The sequence below is a fragment of the Mus caroli genome, unplaced genomic scaffold, assembly GCF_978045245.1.
Source record: "Mus caroli unplaced genomic scaffold, Mus_caroli_1 scaffold_2, whole genome shotgun sequence".
NCBI classification, from domain to species: domain Eukaryota; kingdom Metazoa; phylum Chordata; class Mammalia; order Rodentia; family Muridae; genus Mus; species Mus caroli.
In genome coordinates this window covers 117,934,462-117,959,262 of record NW_028227257.1, presented here as the reverse complement: position 1 = coordinate 117,959,262, position 24,801 = coordinate 117,934,462, and the positions used below count along the sequence as shown (strand labels likewise).

At 36.9% G+C, this 24,801-nt stretch overlaps 1 protein-coding gene across 3 annotated transcripts in view; it reads right to left on the bottom strand.

Annotated features, from left to right (window-relative positions):
• Kcnh7 (potassium voltage-gated channel subfamily H member 7) overlaps positions 1 to 24,801 on the bottom strand; it is a 464,734-nt gene that overhangs the window by 33,389 nt on the left and 406,544 nt on the right. For 2 of the 3 annotated variants that reach the window (XM_021154157.3, XM_085834833.1), the window contains exons 10-12: positions 6,785 to 7,037; positions 3,593 to 3,798; positions 1,835 to 1,916 (exon numbers count right to left, since the gene is read on the bottom strand). In XM_021154157.3, coding sequence (XP_021009816.1) covers positions 1,835 to 1,916; positions 3,593 to 3,798; positions 6,785 to 7,037 — 541 coding nt within the window. The remainder of the gene's footprint in view (positions 1 to 1,834; positions 1,917 to 3,592; positions 3,799 to 6,784; positions 7,038 to 24,801) is intronic. The other variant, XM_085834834.1, reaches the window with a different exon arrangement.

The following is a 24,801-nucleotide window of genomic DNA, read 5'->3' as shown; positions in this document are numbered from 1 at the left end:
CACAGATCTCACAGGTGGAGGTCAGTGAAGTCATACATCCAGACAAAAGCAAGGTGATTTTATAGGGTTTAGGTGAGGAGTGATGATGTGCTAGCGAGGAGCTGGGATTGTGTCTATCCATGGGCAAAAATTGAGCCCCTGGGTTCTTAGAAATGCAGAGGAGCAGTGATGATGTGTTATCTTGGAGTTTTCTCCAAGTGGGTGAGTGGAGATTCTCTGTGTGGGCTGGGTTGGCAGATGGGGTTTCCTGATTTCTGCTGGGAGATGAGCAGGAGTTCTAGGCTAAAGGAGTTCTAGGCTAACAGTAGCTATATTCTCTCTCTCTCTCTCTCTCTCTCTCTCTCTCTCTCTCTCCATCTATCTATCTATCATCTTTATTTGTACCTATATCTGTATCTTATTTATGTCTATATGTAATAATAACAAGTCATAAATTTGAGAAGGAACAAGGGCATAGGAAGAGTTGGAGTGGGAAGAAAAAAAAGTGGAAGTGTTGCAAATATGTACCCATTTATGAAACTCTCAAAAAATCTAAAAGTTTAACTTAATAGCACCTACAAGTGAATATACAGAATGGGAAGTTCTTAGAGGAATTTAGATATATGGGTGACATAAATGTAATTGGATATAGGGAAAAGTCTCATCAGTAGCCCATCATGCAGAAGAAACAAAAAATAGAGTAACATTTACTTGGTAAGGTGAGTTAGTTGAAACCTATTTTAGTATTCTAAGGGAGCAGATGATGATATCTAGGCTCAGCATCATTGCTATAGAGATGGAGATTTAGGAAGTAATGGACACCTAGTTTTGAGAGTAGAAATGCTAGAGATAGCAGTAACAAGCCTTAGCAACACTAGGAATTCTGCATAGTTTGACAAGCCAAGACCCTACATATGTCTGTGGAACTGATTTGAATGGTGTGAACATTTGCAAAGCAATAGGTATTGAGAAGAATCTGAATTTCAAAGCAGCATTAGGAGATGCCTTTGAGAGCTTAAGAAGATAGTTTAATAAAAAGTGGGATTCACAGTATTGAATCTCATCCAGTCTTTGATTTAAGATATAAATATCTGTACTTCCCAAATGAGGACAGAATGTAATGAGACATATATGATATTAATCAGAGAAAAAAGTATATTATATATAAAGAAAGCAGGAGCTATCTTAAGAAAGTCTGGAGTCTGAGGAGAGAGCTCTGTCTATAAAGTCCTTGTCTCATAAAAATGAAGACATGAATTTAATCCCTACAACCCAGATAAAAATGTTGAGATATTTCATAGAAGGCAGAGAATTTCTTTAGTTCAATGGCTAGCCAGACTAGCTTAGTGGTGAAAACCAGGCCAGGGAAGAAGTCCTAAGGATAACACCTAAGGTAGGTTTATGGTTTTGTTTTTTTGCCTCTACACACATGTATACTCATGGTGAGCCACAGACATGAAGCAATGAGTATTCATCAGGAAGAATTTACTCACAGTGTGCTGCTGCGGGGTTAAGTAAGATCAGCATGCCCTGAAGTGCAAATTTCTTCATCAAATCTTTGTCTTGGCTGCAAGGCTCACTTTTGTATGTCTGTATCTGGGATGTTACTAGAGGGTATTTGTTTACAATCAGTATACCCTATTTCTCTAGTGTTGTCCTTGAAGCCATGGAGTGGTTTTGTTGAATGATGCAATTTAAAGATATCAATCCCAAACAAGAAACAATCTTATTAGTTTGGGAACCAAAGTGATTCTCCTAATCCAATCAAAGCATGAATTAAACTTACTATTTACTCAGGAAGAGCTAGTCACCATCTGCTGTAGATTAAACTTTATGAGTAGAATAAATTCATTACCTTTTTCCCCTTCACTTTCAAAGGACAATCGCCTTCTCCGAAGTTTACCGGTGTCTCCTTCAGAATCATTTACAGATTGGGACTGAAGCAAAAGACCAGCCATTGTTAGTGGAACTCAAAGATAAACATAGAAAGTTACTCAACTTGAAGATGATGTATTACCAGTGAACTCCTTACTATGTTATATGGCACCAACCCTTTAAATCTCAAGAATTAGATTTTTGGCAAATAGCTACAACATTTTGCTTGAAAGTTGTCTCTAAATTGTAAAACAGATTGATAGATTCTACTTCTTTCAAAATTTTATTGGGGAAACAATGATGTGCAGAAGTTATGAGTTAAGAATGTTAGGATCCAGCATTAGCATGTAGAGAAAAATCTTTAAAAAAACTAAAACTTAGAAATCAGAGAAGAACCTGTATTATTGCCAACAAAATGTATGAATCAATTGACAATAGCTAAGATGCATGAATTATATGATAATGAACATGAGAGTAAATGTTACAATAAGTATATGATTTAAAGACAGTAGGTGTTGCATTAACAGACCTTTATTAGACTGTTTCAGCTCCTCCTCCTCTTTGATTGCCTGTACCATATCAATCTTGTAAACAGAAGCCTCAAACTATTCATTTGTGTATTGTCTGTACATCGGTACAAAGGAGTTATCTGAGGTTTGTATTTGCTTTTTAGACAAAACCAGAATGAGGTTGGTGACATGTGACCAAGTTCACAGTAAAGTTCGATAAAAACTATCATGAAAATATTCTTAAGAACTTCAGACTTCGAAGTGTATGTTTTAATATTTCATTGGTTTGAAAAGAAGGAGTTAACTCAGTCGGTGCGTTACAACACTGAATGGCAACCTTGTGACCCTGGCAACTGCTGTTTCTTAAGTCCCTCCCAGTGCCTGCAAATGACTACAACTGTATGGTGACTCAAATTTAACACCATTTAAACTAAATACCGATTTAGGGGATTTTTTTTCTCCATAGAATATACTAGATCATATGTAAATACACTGGGCAAATACCAAGTACTCAGTGTTTGATGTGTGTGAAATAGGCACTTAGAATAGGAATGGAGTTTCTGAAATTTGGGGGACTAACTTAGTAATAACTGTGAACTACAATGTAAGTTCTCTCTCCACAGAATAGGACTAGTTCAGAAATCATAGTTCATAATGGAGCACAGTAAGAGCCACACTCTCAAAATTATTTTAGGTTAAGTAAAATATATTATTAAAAATAAAATATTATTTCACTTAGGCCATATATTATTCACTCCATAGCCTAGATTTTTACTTTATTTTAAGACAATTGATTCATAGTTCTTGAATTTGAAAATTGAGATTAGGATAAATTTAAACTTGAATAAGTCTAACCTTTTAAATATTACAGAGAAACCAATAGCAACTGATATAGTGAAAAATAATAGATGAGAGAATATTCTATCTAAGACAAACTCTTTTAGGCTATCCATAAAATCACTCATTTCCCTTCAAATAATTAGTATATACAAACAAGTCTAAGAATTTCTCAAAGGTCAAATTTAATTGACCCTTTAAAATTATTTAACATCTTTTAATATTGAATTCCTGCCATACAATTTACTAATTTCAATATTCAGCTTGCCTTTTCTCTAGGTAGTTAATATTGATAAACTTTTGTTGCAGTAATTTGCTTGATATTTTCAGAAGCATTTGGGAAATTTAAGAATGACATTTCAGGGATGCACAGATCAACACTGGGCTTCTACCTTGGCACTTTCATGTCTCAGGTTGAAAGTCAGTTCTAGATTCGTCAGAAAGTGATCAGAAAATTCTGGATACATATCCAAGACCTCTAATAAGTCTTCTCGCTGAATCTTATGCAGGTCACAGTACGTAAGTGCTCTCACATCTGCATTCGACTTGCCAGGTTTGGCATAAAGATGAACCATTTCCCCAAAGATATCATTTTTTCCTAAAAATACACCAAAAGAAGAAAAGAAGGAGGAGGAGGAAGAGGAGGAGGAAGGGGGAGGAGAAGGGAGGAAAGAACAAAAGAAAGAAAAGGAAGACGAGAAAGGGGATTAATTAAATGTCTTCTTTATAAAAGTAGAAAGGGACACTGACCAACTGACAAATCATTGGACCAAAGATCTCCAATGTAAGATCCTATACAAACAGGTACATGGACAGCAAAATTCTGTGTCTGGACTTATTGTACTGTTTTTGTTGACTGTAACTTTGCTGTTATAAATCTTTGAATCTGCTATAATCTCTTTTATTTCTTTATGTTGCTACATAAGCATCATCATTTTGTTACATCCCTGAGTGCTAACCATGGATCTTGATCTACGGTTTCCTAAATCTACTTCCAGATAGAAGTGCTCTGAGGCTGTCAGTCCAGGAATTTGAGAGGCTAAAATGAATTTGATTGATGATCTTTCTGTTGAGCAGGATCCTGTCTGGAGCTCTTGCCAATTACCAGCGCCACCACTCCTCAGCACTCACCGACACTGACAAGTGACATCAATGTACCTTGTTTCTTCAAGTTACCGGTTTTGGATTTGCCTTTAATGAATATATCAATTTATTTATATTGTTCAGTTCTTTGTCTTCCACATATATAATCATGGTTCTGGTCACATGCTCTTTGCTCTGAAACTTTGTGCCCTTTGCCCTTCTATAAGTACTGGTGGTCCTCTCCACCACCTCTCCATTACCTTTGCCTAACCATGTGCTGTCTGATATTCAACTTTTTTCAATGAGACTAAGAATAACCTGTATTTCTGAGGAGTATGTAGGGGAAGGACACTGTGTCAAATGTTTATGTAGATTATCATGTTATCCCTCAAAATAATTTTACAAAGATGTGATTGTTATCCAAAATTTGTAAGTATTGAAACAAGTTTAAAGAGGCAAAATGATGATTACGCCATTACTTCTTAGTTCGGTAAAGTGGGGGAAGGAAAAGAAGCCAGGATTAAAACCCATTCCATTTGACATTAGAATTAATATCCTTATCTTCCTATATATCAAACCTCCAAATATTTCCCAAAATTTCATGGCCATTTTTTTGTTCTTGAGCATCAAGTTACTCACATGGCATATGCCCTTAGCAAATAATGATAGGCTACTTTATGAAGTCATTTTGAAAGGTTGTTAGTAGCAATGCAAAGCAGTACTTTCTTCACATATCCTGAAGGTTCTTTTCAGATTAAGAAAATTTCTCTATGCATTATGTTGACTTTTATATCTCCAACTTTGGGAGATATCAAAGATGTTTCAACAATAAAGCTTTAACAAGTCAAAAATGCTGGAATGCTCTTATTGAAAATGAGAATTTAATAAGGAAAAGTCAAAACAATATATTAATAATGTTAAAAAAATTATATTAGTGAGATGGCATTAGGCACAGGTTAAATAAATACTTTTAGACCTTTGAAAACCAGAATGAATAATAATTTTGATGCTAACTTACATGGAAATTAAAACAAGAGAGTAGTTCTTGAAATTCTTTAGTTTGGATGGCTTAGTCTAGACACCTTTTTTTTTTCATGGCTCTGAACTGTATTAGCATGGAATTTTTACTTGAATTATCTTCCATAATTATAGATGAACAAGAAGGAAGACCTGTGATGCTGAGCAGCACTCTATAGTCATTGTTATCTAAGTGCAGAGGCTAAGTGTCATTCATGTAGAAGCCATGACAGGCTGGCTTAAAGGTTAGCCTCTACTTTCCATTAACACATCAAGAGAAGCTGTCAGGGTCAAGTCCAGAGAAAACTCTCCCTTGAGAAGCAACCTTGAGGTGATGATGTAGCATATTTCTACTCCTTGAATCTTTATTGGTTTAGAAATCAAAGTAAGCACTATCTTAATTTGGGAATTTTAAAAACTGTAATCATAACAAAAATTTCAAAAGAGCAAGGGAATCACTTACACCTCTTTGTTCATGTAGGGCATCTAATGAGCTCAACTCAGGATCTGTCCAACAATGAGCAGATACTGCTCCGAATTAATGTTCAGGTGTGAGCCCTGAGACCTGAGTGGAAAGAAACCATCCAACTGCACATATAAAATGAGTGATTGATAATACTTGGGGTTGAACCCAGGGCCTCGACTATGTGAGGTGAGGGCTCTCCCTCCAATCTGCACCTCTAGGTCTGTATTCCTAATATCTAATGGAACTGTATATTAAATCTATGAGAAAACACTTAGTTTTCAGACACTGGAGGTAGTGTTACTGGAGAGGGAGCTTGATCCTGTAGTTACGTGGTCAGAGAGAATGAGAATAGACTTGACTTTTTCTGTTCCTTTCTCCATTACCCTAACAGTCCAAAGAAATGTTAGGAGTTCATATAAACAGGGTTCGTTTTTAAAGAGACACATTAGACTAAACATGGACTTTCCTTTACATACAAAACCATGTTTTGCTCATTTGGTATTCTATCATTCCTAGTCCTGATAATATACTCACGGCTTCATTCTACTAAGTAAGGACTCCAATTTCCTTTCTAAGTATATGGCAAATAAATGAAATTTATTAAGATTTCATCATTTCATGAGATAAACATGAGCTTATCTCATGCTACTGTAGGGACTTGCTAATTAGTATGTCTACAACATTGAGTATTTCATATTAAATGGCAACCATGAAGCTGAGATCACGCATGAAAAGAAAAATATTGACTGTTTTTGTACATTTGACCTCAAATGTCTAAATAGCTGTCAACTGTTAAAGAGAATCATAAGAATATTTAAATATTAAACAAAAATGGAGACATTAAGAAAAGATATTTCTGCAAGATTAATTTGATATATGTTTGAATTGAAATAAAGCTTTAAAATGATCAATGCTACACTTCTTATCAACCAGTCTATTCATCTGTAATTCTAAACTAATGAGTGGTTGCAACCTCTCCTAGATGATGTTGTCATTATTTCCAGGCTAAAACACTCACCAAGAATAGCTACCACTATATCATCCTTGAGGATTTCAATGGAGCCTCTGGATAAGAAGTACAGTGCAGTTAGAACATCCCCACAGTGAACCAGGGTGTCTCCTGGAGGGGCATGGGTGGTTTTGAACTTCATTGCCAGAGCTCTAAGACAGCCTTTACTTGCTCCTCGAAAGGCTTTGCAGTTTTGTAGCAAAGTCTGGTTCAGGTGCAGGCAAATGTCAGCTTGTAAACATTCTGGAAATCCCTTTAAGACCTGAAAGGAAAAAATAGAGAGTTTGATACTACCAGAACACCAGGCATTTCAGCTTGAAATAAAGTCTATTTCTTGCTCACTGACCTGCAGATGCAGTAATTGTCACAAGAATATATATATATAATGCATCATATCCCTTAATGAATACTTGGTTTGATAAACATATCAGAAGTTTTAACTCCATATTGTTCTGTGAATTAACTGCAGATATTCAACTCAAAGCAACTGCTGTCTCATTAAAATGTTATGTCTACACATTTCTCATTGCTTCTTTTTGTCTGCATTAGGCCATGTCGTATCATGTTGTACTTGGATAGAATACGATGTGACAATCAAAAGAAGACTGGTGAAAGGCAAAATGACTCAAAAGATGAAACACCTTTTGAAGCAATTTCAAGTCAATTTAAATTGCCACCATGGACCTACATCTTATTGGATGCAGGTATTGCATTTGCAAATATCATAACCAATGCAATGTTCTTAGTCAATTCTCTTTGGAATAGTTGTTTTTTCTATACAAATTATTTACACTAAAAATTTTGACAAACACTGGAAATAAAGGAAAGGAGAACAGTTGATGTACTTTGAAAGTAAAGTTTAACTTTTAGTAACGGAAATCATGTTACTTTTGAAAGCTTAATGGTTAATTTCAAATCCAAGGGACAGACAAAACAAAAGTTTTTGATGAATGCCCCCCAATTTGAATAGAATAAAGCTATTTTTACAAAATTATCAGTGCACTGTAGGTTGGCCTTTATTTTTTTGTCTTATTCTCTGGGGTGTCGCATAAAAGCTTTACTTTCTATCCCAACTTTCCCCTGCAAGTATAAGCAGTATACTTTGGAGTGGATGGAGGGAGCATTGTACAGAACAATTACAGGGTGATAATGTATTTAGTGATTTTTCTTTTCCTGATATTTGTTGGCTCAGACTTAGTATATAATTCAATTTAACCAAAAGTAATCGTAAATTGGCTATAATTTAGATGTATTTAGTCCATAAAGAAATTTAAAAATGAGTTATATTTGAGTCAAACTATGATTGTCAGTGTTTGAAATACTAAAACAACCACATGGATCCAGCTTCTATTGAACCACCATTTAATATAGCTACCAAATTGACTATGGTATAACATGAAAGCATTTTTAATGTATATGAAGCACGGCTGCCACATTATTATTTTATTATTTTTTTTCTTGCTTTCTTCATCTACAGAGAGTAAAGTGCATTTTGGAAGAAAAATCTCTGGATTTTTTTTCTTGAATTTGCCACAGTTTGACTCTTGTGCAAGTCACTTCACCCATCCTTGCTTCTCTGATCCAAGATTAGAATCTTCAGAGTACTGACTGATCTATGTGCCAGGCACGAGCTCTGCTTCCTCACCTCCATGCTGCCAATGCTTTCACCCTGAAGGCTTTCTGTTAACCTGACTTGGATCCAGTGGAAATCAAGCCTTCTACTTGTTTGAGTTTCTGAGCATGCACCCTCACACTACCCCTTACTTATAAGTCCAGGCTCCATGTACATGAGTAGACTTCTCCCATTTTCCCATGTTGGGCTAAAGACCTCTTCAATATAACTTGCCAATAATTGACCAGTTCTGCCTCTGAAGCCTAGTGGTGTTATCTTACTCTGTTGAGGCCCCACTTAAATTTAGGTGTCCTCATGGAACTAATGGATGACTGAGCTCTTCTATTATTTACATTTGAAATTATTGCATTAAATTGTTGGCAAGTTGTTCCAAGCTGGAGACAACCTTAGTTTGGGCACTGTTTTATTCTGAATTAAAAGTGATATCCCTTAGGGACTATATAGGAGAAGAACACCAGTGTTTACTGGCTTCTGCTTGTGTCCTTTTTGTACCTTGAAGGCCACTTTTGGAATCTCAAATGGCACTCCATCCCCCGAATATAGACAAGTAGAATACTATACCAAGTAACAAGTTAGACCTTTTCCTTTAAATATAGCTGGCAAAGTATCTTATATTTCACACAAGTGAGGGTGAGGGAAGCTCTTTCTCCTGTACAACTGGAGTAATAATATTGACCTTAAAATTACTGCTTCTGGCATATTCCCTAAAATACCCATAAATATAGTCAGGTCATTGTGTTTCTTCTGCCTGTCTGTCTGCTGACATGTGTTTGTTGGCATTTTTTAATTTGGAAGACAGATGATGCAGAGATGGTGTTTCGGTTTTTCAAACCTGACATAGGAGCTACATGTCGGTCCATGTTGGTTCCACTACATGGACTGAAGTTCTTGACCCTTCAATTGCCAATTTTGAGTTTGCTGATTATTTCTCTGCAACTTAGTATCTTATTTTTCAAAAAGTAATAACATTTGCTTCACAAAGTTGTGGCCATAATTAAATAGGATAATGTATGTAAACTATCCAATGTAAGTTTGATGTTCACTTCACAACATGTTTCTGCATTTCTTTCAAAAGAATCTGATTAATATTTTCCCTCAAATGACAGATATGTTCTCTTTATCTAGTTTTGTTCTCTGTTCACTGGGCAGAGTTTAAATGTTTACTGTGGTATCATTAGTGTGTAGATCCCTTCCATGGCATTTCTCTGTAATCTTATTTCCCATTTCTTACATGTTCTGGCTGGTTCAAGTGGGCTTGAGCATCACTAGGACTTGTCTTATATTCATATTGAAAGTAGTCGGTTGATGGAGCACATTACAAATATATTTCAGAATACTAGGCATCCTGGAAATATCTACAGAACCTGAAGGTCACTTGGGAAAGTTTCCATGGTAATGGTCTCATTTACAGTCTTCATTCTGCTAGAATGGGCTCCTCTGCAAAGTACTGCATCCAGCTAGAGATGCTGCAGAGCCTTGTTTTTTACAGGTGTCAATCATACAGATATTGCAAGACAGTTTCCTGTATACAGAAGTCTCATGTGACCTTAACCTCTGGCCTTTTAATATACTTAGCTTTTTATTGATTCTTTGTGAATCTCACATGATGAACCCACCCCAATCCTACTCATCTCTCTGTACCTACCCTTCACCCTTGCAAACCCCCCTCCCCCCCAAAAAAACAAGAAAAAGAAAATATCATAAATCTCATTGTGGCAGCTATAGTTTGTCATAGTCAGTCCCACAGTAACACTTTTGTCCACACTTCATTGCTTGCAGATGTTCATTGCACGGAGTCATGGGTTTGTTTAGAGACCTCTGGCTTCTGCTACTCTATCAATACTTGATTCTCACTGAGACTCTTCTTAGATTTAGTGCTCTCCAGCACTGTCCTGGCTAGCTCACCCAATGCCACAGCAGGCAAGGGGCAGAGCCAGGGGTCCCACTCTCATGTTCTCGGAACTGGCTCACCTGTGCTCGTGCCAGAATGGACACTCTACTGTGCTGCCCAGAAGAGGTGCAGAGCCTGCCCTTCTGAGTGCTGTAGCCAGTAGGGGGGATAGTCAGCTCTCATAACTTTAACTATCTAATTTAATCACATCAGTTGCTCAGGTGAAATTGAGTAAAACTTGAAATTCACATCTTGAATCTCACAGTAACCCCATTGTTTGGTATTCCCAAGTGGGTCAGTGGCTTTAGAATTTGGATTTAACTTCAGGAAAGAAACTTTTTAAATGCAGAGTTAACAGTTTGAATCATAAAAAAGTACACTTTTTTTTTTTTAAAGTGAGAAATACGTAGGAGTTTATTCAAGACACCTCAATTCACTATTGCCATCTGGGTAGCCTTTTTCATTTCCTACATATTGTACCATTTTTTTCTATGTTTGCTTCCTTTGCTAAAATTCCTGAATTAGAATATTTTCATTTACCATACGACTATGGAAGTCTTAGCAGGTCAAGTTGATACAGATGAAAAGAGCTGGAGTGTGAAATATCTAAATACAAACCAGGACACCAGCTGACTTAGGGATGGTGCACTCTTGGCTGTCAAATCTTAATGCTGCTAAGGTTCATGTCACTGTCTTCTGTGCATGTGGAGCTATTGTTTTATTGAGTGAATCCAATTATGAAGACCAAGAAGCACCACCCACAATTAGTGTCATGGCTCGCACCTTAGAAAATCAGTTCTTGCTTTTTTTTCTTTCTTTTTTTTTTAGCACATATTCATTCATGAATTTACTTACATTAATACTTAAATAACCATAAAAAAATACTTAAATAACACCAAACACTATGCTAAAAAGAATCATAATGAATAAAACATGTTCTGAAAATGTACCTACCTAGTTCTTCATGATGGATTAAACATGATTCTCACAGATCTAATCAGAATTGGCCACACTTGTCTCCTGTTAAAGTAGGACATTTGTGGCATGCATTTGTAATTACAATGGCCATTTACCATTGAGGTTGAGTTGAAGTCCTAATCTCATGTTTCTAATCCTTCTACTGTAGGACAAAATTTTAAGACTTTGAAAAGTTGCAGAAAAGTCTGCTCTGTGTTGGAAGGAACCACATACTTCTGTCATATATGACATAAAGCCATTTGTGTCTTGCCTTCTCTTTACTTGAATATGTGAATAAAAATACGTGATTCTCATAATAAAATAATAATTTGTATGAGAATTTTCTAATTTAAGTGTGATACACTTGCTGTGATTATTATATAAGTTTTTTTTAAGTTTACTGCTTGAGTACTCCAAACATAAAGATCTTTGAACATAAAGAATCCATTAATAATATGGTAATATCATTAAAGTCACATAAAAAAAAGGAGGGAAATTCGTTACCTTATAAAGACCTATGAAATCTGATCAGTAATTAATTCAGAGGCATCTGATTTCATGGTAGTTTCCCTAATAGTTGTATATTCTAATACATTCTTGATGGCATGACAACAGCTTCTTGTTACTTGTACTTATACTGAATAAGCATTACAGCAATACAGCTGAGTGGAGGCTGGAGCTGATACAGGCCTAATGCTTCTTACTTGATATATGTACTATTCAAAATGATAGAAACTTTTAAATTAGTAAATCCTTGTAGTGGCTATTCCTGGTTGTCAACTTGACTATATTTGGAATGAACTACAATCCAGAATAAGGATCACCAGTGACCCTTATCTGGAGGCTTGGAGATGTTTCTGATCTGGATCTTGGTATGGAGATCTTGAGGCATAGTGGCTATGGATTCCAGAAGATTAAATCTCTGAGTTCAAGGTCATCTGGGATTAAAGGTGTGGGGAAACACACCTTTAATCTGGGCTACACCTTTCATCTGGGATTAAAGAAATCCTTCTGCTGGAGACAATATAAGGACATTGGAAGAAGGGAGTCTTGCTTTTGCTCCTTCACCTGCTTGCTGTGTGAGATTGAGTAACTGCTAGATCCTTGGACTTCCATTCACAGCTACTACTGAACCATTGTTGGGAATTGGGCTGCAGACTGTAAGTCATCAATAAATTCCTTCACTATTTAGAGACTATCCATAAGTTCTGTGACTCTAGAGAACCCTAGCACAATCTTCTATATAAGTTTTTACATCAATACCAATAAAACACTCAATACTACATATTGGGCCACTATGAAAAAGAAGTTTGATTTATTCTGATGATAATATTATTAAGAAACTATATCATAGGTGTCCTGTCTAGTTTTATATCGCCTTGACACAACTAAAGTCATCAGAGAGCAGAAAACGTTTCAATAAGATGGGGCTATAGGCAGGCCTATAGTGCATGTTCTCAACTAGTGATTGATGTGGGAGGGCCCATACCATTGTGAGTGGTACTGTTCTTGGGCTGGTGCTATATGAAAGCAGGTATTACAAGCCATGAGGAGCAAGCTAATAAACAACACCCCTCATGGCCCCTGTGTCTAATTCCTGCCTCTAGATTCCTGCCCTGTTTGATTTCTGTCTAGACTCCATTCAATGATGAACAGTGATTTTGAAGGGTAAGTCAAGTAAATTCTGTCCTTCTTAACTTGCTTTTTGTTATGGTATTTCATCACAGTAATGGTAATCCTAATTAAGGCAGTAGGTTTTGATTAGTGGCATTTTGAGTGAAAAAGTATATCTAATTAGGAAAATTGTTAACAGAAATGTTTGAACATGTCATTATTATAACATTTTTTCATGAAGATAAGAGAGGTATTTATTTCCTTAATAAAATTTTACCTCAGAAAAATATTTCCAAATCAAGGTAATTTTCATAGTATGTTGTCAGCAAACTGTTACTCTTCCCTTAGATTTGAAACAAAAGATTCAACATTTGCTGCTTTCTATCTCTGTCTGAGAAATATTGTCATGATGAGTACATTTTCCAGATTCTGTTTAAGAGTGTCAATAATGTAATTTTTTTTTACCAAACACTTCCCAGCCTTCTTCCATATGTTTCAAACCACTGAATTCACTTTATGAAAGAAACCAAACATATTCCCTAACACACACCATCTACCTTGTAACGTGTAGGCTCATGGAGGCTGCTGTATGTTCTAACCAGTGGCTTTCCATTTATTTCAGCCAGTGTCCCCATAGAAGAGAACATTTCCAAAGGCAGGCTGAACAGAGAACACATTTACAAGGCAGCCTGACTGTGGCAAATGGCTCCCTAAATAGCAGATTAATCATATGGACAACTTTGGTGTCTGAGTTAACTGTCATTAGGAAATGTTCTAGGGAAATTCTCTGGGTCATTAAATATACTTAAATCTTGACAAATTAGGATTAATCAAAACACAAATTAGCAACTCCCTATGAAGTACTAAACCTCCAGCATGATTATCAAACACATTATGCTAGTAATATATTAAATCTTAAGTCTCTGCCCTAGAGAACAGCTTTACTACTTGATAGCATGTCCTGAACTGCGGATTTTATGTGGGCATTGATAAATCTTTAGCAACCTGTGAGCCCATGAACCTTACATTTTATTCTTTGTGGAAGCTAATGTCTTAACATAATGCGTTATGTAATCTCTAGGTCACTCCATCTTACACCATTTCTACAGTTAGGCACTAAGAAATAGGAAACACACACCTTTTATGTTTCCTTGGTGGATACATGTCGATTGCTACATTTTAACCACTGATTATGAAAAGTGAACCCTTAAGTAGGTTTAGCACTACACGTACACATCAATTACCCTAGTGTGAAGCTCCAATTGCTTTGATATCTACTTTTGTATTCTCCCTCCATGTAGCTGATAAAAACAAGAACTTATTTTAATTCATAAGTCCATCATTCCTTGACAGACCGTTGGGGAAATTAGAGGGTTGTAAATTCAGAAATGTGGAAACATTTATAAATACAGTAATGGGATAATACAGTAATGTATTGCATGTAACCTGCAAGCATTTAGTACATAGCTTGTATTACTTAAGAAACAAAACCCTATCCTAGATACTTAGACATGGCTAACAAAGCAGCAAGTCCTGAAGCAATTTTGGCTCATCTACGATGACTTAAAAATCAAAAACATGCTCTTCCCATATTCTCTGCCTTCCATTTACACCCCAACTTGTACCACTTCTGGGATATTTTCTGTTTAGAGGTACACTTAAACTTCAAAAGGACTCAATGAAGATGGAGTAAACAGTGTGTGGGGTGTGGGTGTGGGTGATGTGTGAGCAGAAGAGAATCTGCTTCATATTTACATGCTCTCATCGTCCAGGCTCTGGAGTCTTTTTGATAATTCAGTAGAGTTTGTCTCACAAGGGGTATCTCGGGATTCCTGAGATGTGACCTCAAAGGGAACTCTAGAAACCATTAGGATTTCTGGGAGCTATAAGTAGGACCATCGGCTTCAAGGTCAGATTCTGAACCTTCCTCTTTTATCCCTGTATAATTAATGAAGAGAAATAGTACAGGAAGGAATGAGAAGAGTGTAATTGTAGCCCCTTCTGCAAATAGTTTTTTTTTTTTTTAATGAATTGATTGTAGATGACCTAATCTTGTTCACAGAGTAAAGGACAGAGAAATGCAATCTACCAGGTGACAGAGACAACGACAAAAAGTGTGACCTTGCACCCCAAATGCTTTCTTGAATTTGAATCAAGTTTTTATGATCCCAGAAAGATTTCTCACATGCTAAATTTCAGAACCAAATTTCTTCAACATTATGTAAACTAACAGGATTTCAGGAGTCCTATTTGACAAATACAGTAGATAAGATCCAACAATTAGAGGACTCAGTGGAAGAACTAAGATTCCAAGCTTCGTTCAGAATTTACTTAACTATTTTTGTTTAGTTGTCTTTCAAGTTGACTTCTAAAGTTACTAGCAGTATTATAATATTTAGTAATTGATTTTGTAGATAATAAAGAATCAAGGTCTCAAGTAGATGCTCTCTTCATTTTGTACCCAGAGGGGCTATGCTTTCCCCAGTATTCAGATAGATGACAATAAAATTATTATAATATTTAAATATTATAGATTTAAATATTATAAATATGTAATACTTTTGTAGGAAAAGTAAAACCTATACTGGCAATTGTTCAACGTGTTATAAAATAGCTTCACAAAAGAGACTTGTAATCTCATAAATCAGATTCCTTCCCCATAAACTGTACTGACTGTTACCTGGCACACCAGCCTTTGTAGGTACTGTTAGATCTCTGCATATTCCTACTTCTACTAACAAGGCAGAATTCCATTGTGTATGGTTCAGCAGTTCTTTTCAACTTTACAAGTTGGTGGAACTACATAATCCATGTACAAAAAAAAAAATTCATGACACAAAAGGGAGGGTAATTCCCTCTTTCTTCCATTATGAAAGTAAATGCGAATTATTTGGAAAAGATTGATGATGTTGAGTCATTTAAAAACTGCACTCAGATTGCTGAAATAGGTGTGGGCTCAAAAGCAGAAGTGTTATCATCCATATCTCAGTCATAACTCATAAGAAAAGGAGAAATAAAAAAGTAACTGAAAAAATTAGCCACAAAATCAGAAGTAATTGGAAATAAACAACCATATCTGATGAATTTTGGCTAAAGAACAGGGTGTAAAATATACATTTTTTTTTAAAATATACATTTTTATATCAAAACTCACAGGAAACTGCCTCTCCTCATATCAATATCTTACCATCACACAAAAAAAAAAGGAAAAATAAAAACTATGACAGAGTTGAGACTAGGAAAGCTATTAGCTTTCTATTCCCTGCCAGAAGAAAGTGTACTTATAATATTAAGAAAGGAAACCAAGAAAGGGTAGCCTTAGGTGCTGGGGGCGAAGAAGGACAGAATGCAGGCAAAAGCTCTGGAGTTGTGACTGATAGCAGACAGAGGACAGACTGTTTCCTTTACTTAGGAAGTTCACAGACTGGCCCTATTGCAGTAAGATGACAAGAACTGGAGAGTGATTCTCTTCTGACAGATAATTGCATGTAAGAGAGAGAATGAAATTTTGAATTTGCTTTGCATGTTGGATACAACATGCAAATTGCAATATATAATGTACTTATTATTAAATTACTTGAATATGTTACCTTATGACATGTAGTTTACCTTAATTTTTAAAAAATAAAAAACTGCAAGATATCAGAGTAAAAAACAGGTTTTATACAGTTGATGGCATTTTCTATTTAATCACATAGCAAAGTACAATAAAACCAATGAAACAAAATCAGAAGATGTAATGAGACCTTTTAGAAACAAAGAACGAGCCTTTTACTGCATCAGAATTGTTGGTAAATCAGAGGCTGTTTAAAACAATAGCAAAAAAAAAAAAAAAACAATGTCAAAAAAAGATCCACTAAGTAAAATGAATGGATTGAAAACAGGAGCAATTTGAAGTCTCTTTGTCAGATAAAGCCCTGACATCTGTAGTTTATGTAGAGTTTCTATAAAATAGGAAATAAAAATATAGAAACAGGAAATTCATTAATGAAGATATCCACATATACTATATATTCAGCCAAAGAAATGTCATTAAAATGACCATAAATACATCTGCTAAGCTGGAAGAAATGAGAATAAAACATTATGAACTAACCAGTACTCCGGAGCTCTTGACTCTAGCTGCATATGTATCAAAAGATGGCCTAGTCGGCCATCACTGGAAAGAGAGGCCCATTGGACATGCAAACTTTATATGCCCCAGTACAGGGGAACGCCAGGGCCAAAAAAATGGGAATGGGTGGGTAGGGAAGTGGGGGGGGGGAGGGTATGCAAACACACAAGTGGATGCCCACAGTCAGCTATTGGGTGGATCACAGGACCCCCAATGGAGGAGCTAGAGAAAGTACCCAAGGAGCTAAAGGGGTTTGCAACCCTATAGGTGGAATAACAATATGAACTACCCAGTACCCCCGGACTCGTGTCTCTAGCTGCATAAGTATCAGAAGATGGCCTAGTCGGCCATCATTGGGAAGAGAGGCCCCTTGGTCTTGCAAACTTTATATGCCTCAGTATAGGGGAATGCCAAGGCCAAGAAACGGGAGTGGATGGGTAGGGGAGTGTGGGGGGGAGGGTATGGGGGACTTTTGGGATAGCATTTGAAATTTGAAATGTATATAAAGAAAATATCTAATAAAATATATAAGAAGGTATATTTGTTTCAGTGTCACTCATAGTGGAATGAAATTAGAATAAGAGTATAAATGTATTAGTGACAGAATAGTACAATGTCATGTCATGAAAACATAAACTGTTTTATCCTATAGAATTATAGTATATAAAATTATTATAAGAAATTACATAGTTTTATTTTCTAAAGATGACTTGGATGTATTGTAACAAGGTGTAAAATGACAAACACCAACTGTAATATTAAATTATATATTTAAGTGTGTGATGATATGTGTAATATATATATGGATATACATATATATGAGAATATTAGCCCACTTACAGCAGAAATGAGAAATATTCAGAAGATTATACGTATTAGTGATGGATAATGTCTGCATAAACTTTTGATTTGGAGAGAGAAGCTAGCTATAGAAAAATTTTAATCCAGTAATGTGGCTGCTCTGGCAAGGGAATACATCCAAAGACCTCCTAGGTCTGTGAGATCTGGTTGGAATATAGACATGCTCTCTATGCACCTTTAAATCCTGATAATGAAGCTAGGGCTAGTTTGTTGAAGGGAGCAGCCATGATTGAAAGAGATGTCTGATTGAGAGGCAGACAAAGTGATGAATCAGTGAAAGATTTGACAGAATGAAACAGAAGAAGGATATGCCCATCTCTCACAAGAACAGCATAGGAAAGAGAGACTACTTAAGAGCAGTGGAGGGAGCGATAACAAGGTAAACAGAGGTGATAGTAATAGTATGTGTGTAGCAGTTTTACCTAAGCAGTTTTACAGAGACAGGGAATAGAGAACAAGTTAGACACCGGTAAAGACAGAATGAGCCAGAGAATCAGAAGGAGCAAGATTAGAACATATTACCAAAGTTAGTACAAGACTAAGCAGAGCAATTTAGTTAGAAGCTTAGAGAAGCATGATAGAGTCAGTAAGTTTGGAGAAAAGTTTGAGCCACAACAGCTGAGTTGAACCAGCCAGCCAAAATTCAGAAAGAATTGGAAAAGGTAAGCTTCATCAGCAGTGAGCCTCTAAAATGACAATTACATCTGGTGAATACAGGATACATTTACAGATAACAACAATCGAGGATGAAATAAAAATAATAATATCTCACTAACCCCTTAAAGCAATGTGGGAAGACCCTACCATGAAGGTCCACCATATCCTGAGATGTGCTCTGAGCCCAGTGTGAAATGGAGGCTCCCTTTCTCAGTGGAGCTTACACTACTCTTCCTGATCTTGTTTGGAGAGTGTCTCTAAGGACAGGTGCCTGACCTTATCTAGAGGGTAATCCTGCACAAAACTTCATGCAAGCTCTTCATGGTTCAGCACTTAAATTCTGTTTATTCCTTCCTGCCATATAAAAATTAGGTACTTGAATGACTAATCAATACTTCTCAAATGGCCAGATTACAGCTTCAACTTTCTCTCTCCTGATAAGAACCTGCCCAGCAGGTTCTTGGAGTTCATCTTTATGTAAATGAAATATTCCCAGGCCTTCCCTTGCCAATAATATATATCCACCTTGGAACCCCCTAACCACTACCCAAGATTTATATAGTCCTTGATCACCTCAAATAAAGTTGAGCATCCTTCTTGCCTGGTGACCAACAGCCTCCAAGGAGAAGAGAAGGTCACAAAATAAAAAATATATATGATTTTATCTGTACAAAATTAATATGTAGTTTTATGTCCGTGTGGCTAATAGGAACCCTATTACAAAAGATAGTCTTAACTTGAAAATCTCTGGCCAGGTTGTGTAACTTTAGAAGGATATTTATTTATGTATTTATTTATCCACTCATTCATTCTTCTTTCATACATTGCATCCCTAACTCAGTTTCCCCTCCATCCACACTTCACAATCCCCTGACTTCCCCCTCTTATCCAGATCTGCACTTCTTACATTTGCTTTCAGAAAAGAGCAGGCATTCCAGAGATATCAACTAAAATATTACAGGCAGCAGGCTAGGGGACCAAGATGCTGTATTTGGACATTATCTCTGATTTGAAAAGACCTAAGGTAAATTTCAACTGCTTTTAAACAGAAGTTTGTAAAACAGTTAACAGGATTTAGAAGATTTGAGCTGGTTGAATCTGAAAGCCTTCTACTGTGCTCTACCTTTCACAGTACCTGAAGGTGTGGAAAGGGAGAGAAGCAATCAGCACTTCTATCCAGCTATGCTGCCTCTGAACTCCAACAATGACCTCCATGGCAAGATGTCCCTAATAGTGCAATAGTGGCACTTATATCTTAGCAATAACCAGTAACCACTTAATTGAACTTCAGGTTCAGTCAACAAGAGGAAACAGAGGAACACCCTTATAGAAACAGGAGGAGGCGAAATGGGATAGGGAGTTTTTGGAGGGGAAACCAGGAAAAGGAATAACATTTGAAATGTAAATAAAGAAAATATCTAATAAAAAAACCCTACCCTTGTGGCTTCTTAGCTCTTAGACTATAGTCTGCCACCACAACTGTATTATCCAGCCCAATTCCTAATTGTCTCTAAAACCCATCCTTATATGCACAGATATATAGAACTCTCAATCCACACCAAAGATGCTCTTATTGTCATTAATCAGAGATCAGAGAAAACTACAATTGCTCATATTGCAAAAATCAACTGACTTAACAGAGCCCAATCCCAATAGATGCATGTACAACACTATTCCTGCATCGAAGGCTCAGGGAACATATGCCAAAAGGGGACAGAAAGGCCATATGAGCCAGAAGATGAAGTCTTTGGTGAGATTGTAACTCTTAGAAATAGTAGGGAAGCTACCCACGATACCTCAAGAGTATGGCTGCCTAAACAAAACTGGAACAATGACAGTACTAACAGACATGCTGTTGTGGATGAGGGGAAACATCACTGAGTCCAACCCCTGAAAAAGAACTAATGGCTGCTGAGAAAGGAAGAAATACTTTTTTTTAACAGCCCCTTAATTAGTGTCCAATACTAATACCAAGTGGTCAGCCTTGAAATCATATACACAGATGCAACACTAAGTGGAATAACACTGTTTATTTATATATGCATTTATACATCCATCCATGCATACTTGTGTGTGTATGTGTGTTTGTGCATATATAACTATAGTTATGCAAAAAAGAAGCTATTAGTTTTGATCAGTGATAGAAGAATGGGGGGGGTTAAGAGGAGTAAAAGAAAAGGTGACTGATGTAATTTATTTTAATTAAATATTCTTAAAAGTTGTGTGTATGCCTATGTTGTGTGTGGTTCATTCACATGGGCACATGGGGAAATGAGCATGCAAAGACCAAAGGTGGGTTCTAGTGGCTTTCCCATCACTCTGTCTTAGTTCCTTCAAGTCCCTCCACATGGCTCTCTGGCTAGTGAACTCCTGGGAGTCACCTGTCTCTACTGAACATTTAGGTAACAGACACACACTGATGCCCGTTTTTTTACACTGGTGCCAGGGGTTCCAAGTCAGGTCTTCCTGTTTGAACAGCAAGCACACATGCCCACTGGGCCGTCTCCCTAGGCACCATTTTTAAACAAATTCTTATACTCTGATAATTTACAGTGATTCTACAACTTTCATTTGAAAGAAAAAAGTTGAGCCTTAGGGTTTCTTTTAATTTTGTTTCAGTGATTGGAAAAGTCATTTCTCCAAAATAGTATATGGCTAGTATAAAAGCTATAATCTATGAGAGCCATTATATTTAATAAAAATATCACTAAAATATTTATAGATTTCAATTCAGTATGCTAAGGCAGATGGGAGCCAAAGGGAAAGTAATTAAGCAATACATTGCAATTAATATCCTTGTCGCATAAGGATGAGGTCATAGAAAAGAAACACAATCAGACACATGGTAAAGCATAGCACCTGATTTTCTCTTATTATTAATGAAAAATTAAATATTAAAATATAATTATATCACACCCCTTCCCTTTCCCCTCTGCAGCTCCTCCTGTGTTCTTCGATTTCTGTTCTCAATTCTCACCATTATCACATGCCCCACTTCCCCAGTTAATCCAAGAATGTCTCCATCTGTTTATTTTATGGCAGGACTAGCCCATATACTTTGTCCATTTATTGTTCCTGTTTGTGAAATACTAAACCAGATAACATTTCTATCTGACATAGAACAATCAATCAATTTCTATACAATCTCATCAATTCTTCAGCTATTTGGTCAGAGGGACTTGAATTATTATGAAACTGGGTTGAGCTTCAGTTCGCAAGTTATCTATTATATGTGGCCCCTAGATATGGAGAATAGAATTCTGTTATAGACAAAAGCCTCTATTTTAGAAAATAACACTAAGACTTCATTGTCTTTGCATTTGTATACTGTGATTCACAAAAAAGAACCAGAAGACAGGCAGCTTTCTGTGTTCAAATAAAATAACTACATTGATGTGAAGGGTTGGCGTATCTTCTCCTATGGCAGCTGTTCCTAAACATGATACATTTTTCTTCTTCGTGAGCACTGAAGAACATCCCTATCTGTAAAGATACCAGTAGAAAGGGCAGTATGAGCTAAAACATAAACAAAAGTATCTTAGCATAGTATCAAAACTCTAACAGCTGAAATGAAGCACTTCTCTCTCAGGAAAAAGCCCATCAGATTATCTATCCCAAAGGGTAAAATCTGATGGAGGTGGTCATCCACCAGGTTTGACCTGCTTTACTCATAGGAGTCAAGATTCTAACTAAAATACACATTGGGGCATATCTATCATGAAAGTTTTAATTATTCTTTATTTTTATTCTTAACACATTCATATAAATAGCAATATGTCTACAACGAGGCAAGTATATATCTGAAATTTCTGCGCTATTACTTTCTTTTTTTTAGTTTATCTTTTTTTTTCAAAAACAATTTTTTATTAGATATTATCTTCATTTACATTTCAAATGCTCTCCTGAAAGTCCCCTATACCCTCCCCCCAGTGGCTATTTTATCCAAGAAACTTAGAATACCCAAGATAAAATTTGCAAAACACATGAAACTCAAGAAGAAGGAAGACCAAAGGATGGATACTTCGTTCCTCCTTAGAACGGGGAACAAAATACCCATGGAAGGAGTTACAGAGACAATGTTCAGAGCTGAGATGGAAGGAAGGACCATCCAGAGACTGCCCCACCTAGGGATCCATCTCATAAACAACCACCAAACCCAGACACTATTGCATATGCCAACAAATTTTGCTGAAAGGACCATGATATAGCTGTCCCTTGTGAGGCTATGCCAGTGCCTGGCAAATACAGAAGTCGATGCTTACAGTCATCTATTGGATGGAACACAGGGCCCCCAATGGAGGAGCTAGAGAAAGTTCCCAAGGAGCTAAAGCGGCCTGCAACCCTATATGTGGAACAACATTATGAACTAACCAGTACCCCCAGAGCTCGTGTCTCTAGCTGCATATGTAGCAGAAGATGGCCTAGTCGGCCATCATTGGCAGACCCTTGGTCTTACAAAGATTATGTGCCTCAGTACAGGGGAATGCTAGGGCCAGGAACTCCACATAAAACCAGAGACACTAAAACTTATAGAGGAGAAAGTGGGGAAAAGCCTCAAAGATATGGGCACAGGGAAAAATTCCTAAACATAACAGCAGTGGCTTATGCTGTAAGATTGAGAATCGACAAATGGGACCTCATAAAATTGCAAAGCTTCTGCAAGGCAAAAGACACTGTCAATAAGACAAAAAGGCCACCAACAGATTGGGAAAAGATCTTTACCAATCCTAAATCCAATAAGGGACTAATATCCAATATACCAAGAACTCAAGAAGCTGGACTCCAGAAAATCAAATAACCCCATTAAAAATGGGGTACAGAGCTAAACAAATAATTCTCAGCTGAGGAATACCGAATGGTTGAGAAGCACCTGAAAAAATGCTCAACATCCTTAATCACCAGGGAAATGCAAATCAAAACAACCCTGAAATTCCACCCCACACCAGTCAAAATGGCTAAGATAAAAAATTCAGGTGCTGGCGAGGATGTGGAGAAAGAGGAACACTCCTCCAGTGCTGGTGGATATTGTGAGCTGGTACAACCTCTCTGGAAATCAGTCTGGTTGTTCCGCAGAAAATTGGACATACTTCTGCTGGAAGATCCAGCAATACCTCTACTGGGCATATACCTAGAAGATGTTCCAGCTAATAAGGACACATGCTCCACTATGTTCATAGCAGCCTTATTTATAATAGCCAGAAGCTGGAAAGAACCCAGATGCCCCTCAACAGAGGAATGGATACAGAAAATGTGGTACATTTACACAATGGAGTACTACTCAGCTATTAAAAAGAATAAATTTATGAAATTCTTAGTCAAATGGATGGATCCGGAAGATATATCTTGAGTGAGGTAACCCAATCACAACAGAACACACATGATATGCACTCACTGATAAGTGGATAATAGTGCTATTACTTTCTTATTGTTATGAAATAAGATGGTTTGAGTGAATTGTTTCTGCGTATTTTCATCCTTAAATTGGTAAAGAAGAAAGCCGAACATATCAGGTAGAACATTTACATATTTGTTAATAACAATCGCTAGTACATGGATTTGTTTTTCATGGAAGAGAATATCAGGCTTCCACCACCCCCACCCGCGGGAGGGGTGGGATATTGAGGATGATATGAGTTCATTAAGTTAGAGAAATGCTGTGTAACAATTTTATTACCAAGCTCCTGTGAACTCTGTGTAGGGAGGAGCAAGTGAAGGAAGCCACAGTGAATAGGTTCCTGAGTGAGTGTGAGCTGTTGGCATGGGATCAGTCCAATAGAGGAAATGGTAAAGTTTACCTGCTCCCCAGAGCGATGCTCAGAGAGAAATGGCAGGTTTTCCTCTTGGTCCCTGTGTGGTTGCTGATAGTGTGTGTAGAAAATGTCCACCCTAACTCTCTCTATCCCCTGATGTTACAGCCTGAAGTTTGCCCACCTGGAGAGGCTCCTCTTCGTGAAATTAGCTGAGCCTATCCTTTTGATTCAGCTATAGTCCATAAATAAACCCTGCTTCTTTATCTGTATCTATCCCTGTCTCCTTGTTCAGCTATGAACAATAACCCTGCTTTTCTGCTCAACTCTGCATATCATGCTGAGATTCAGGGCACTATGGCTTCTCCAGCAGAGAGACATCAGATCCCAGCCTTCAGTGTTGTGTGTCTTTCCTGGGTTCTCTAGCCACTCCAGTTGTGTTCAAGTCTCTGGAGGCTGTGCAACAGGTGTGTTTTCTATTTCCTTTCTCTTTTTTATTGGCTTAACCTGTGTTGATAGAAGAACAGGAGCCTGAATTGGGTTTGAATGACT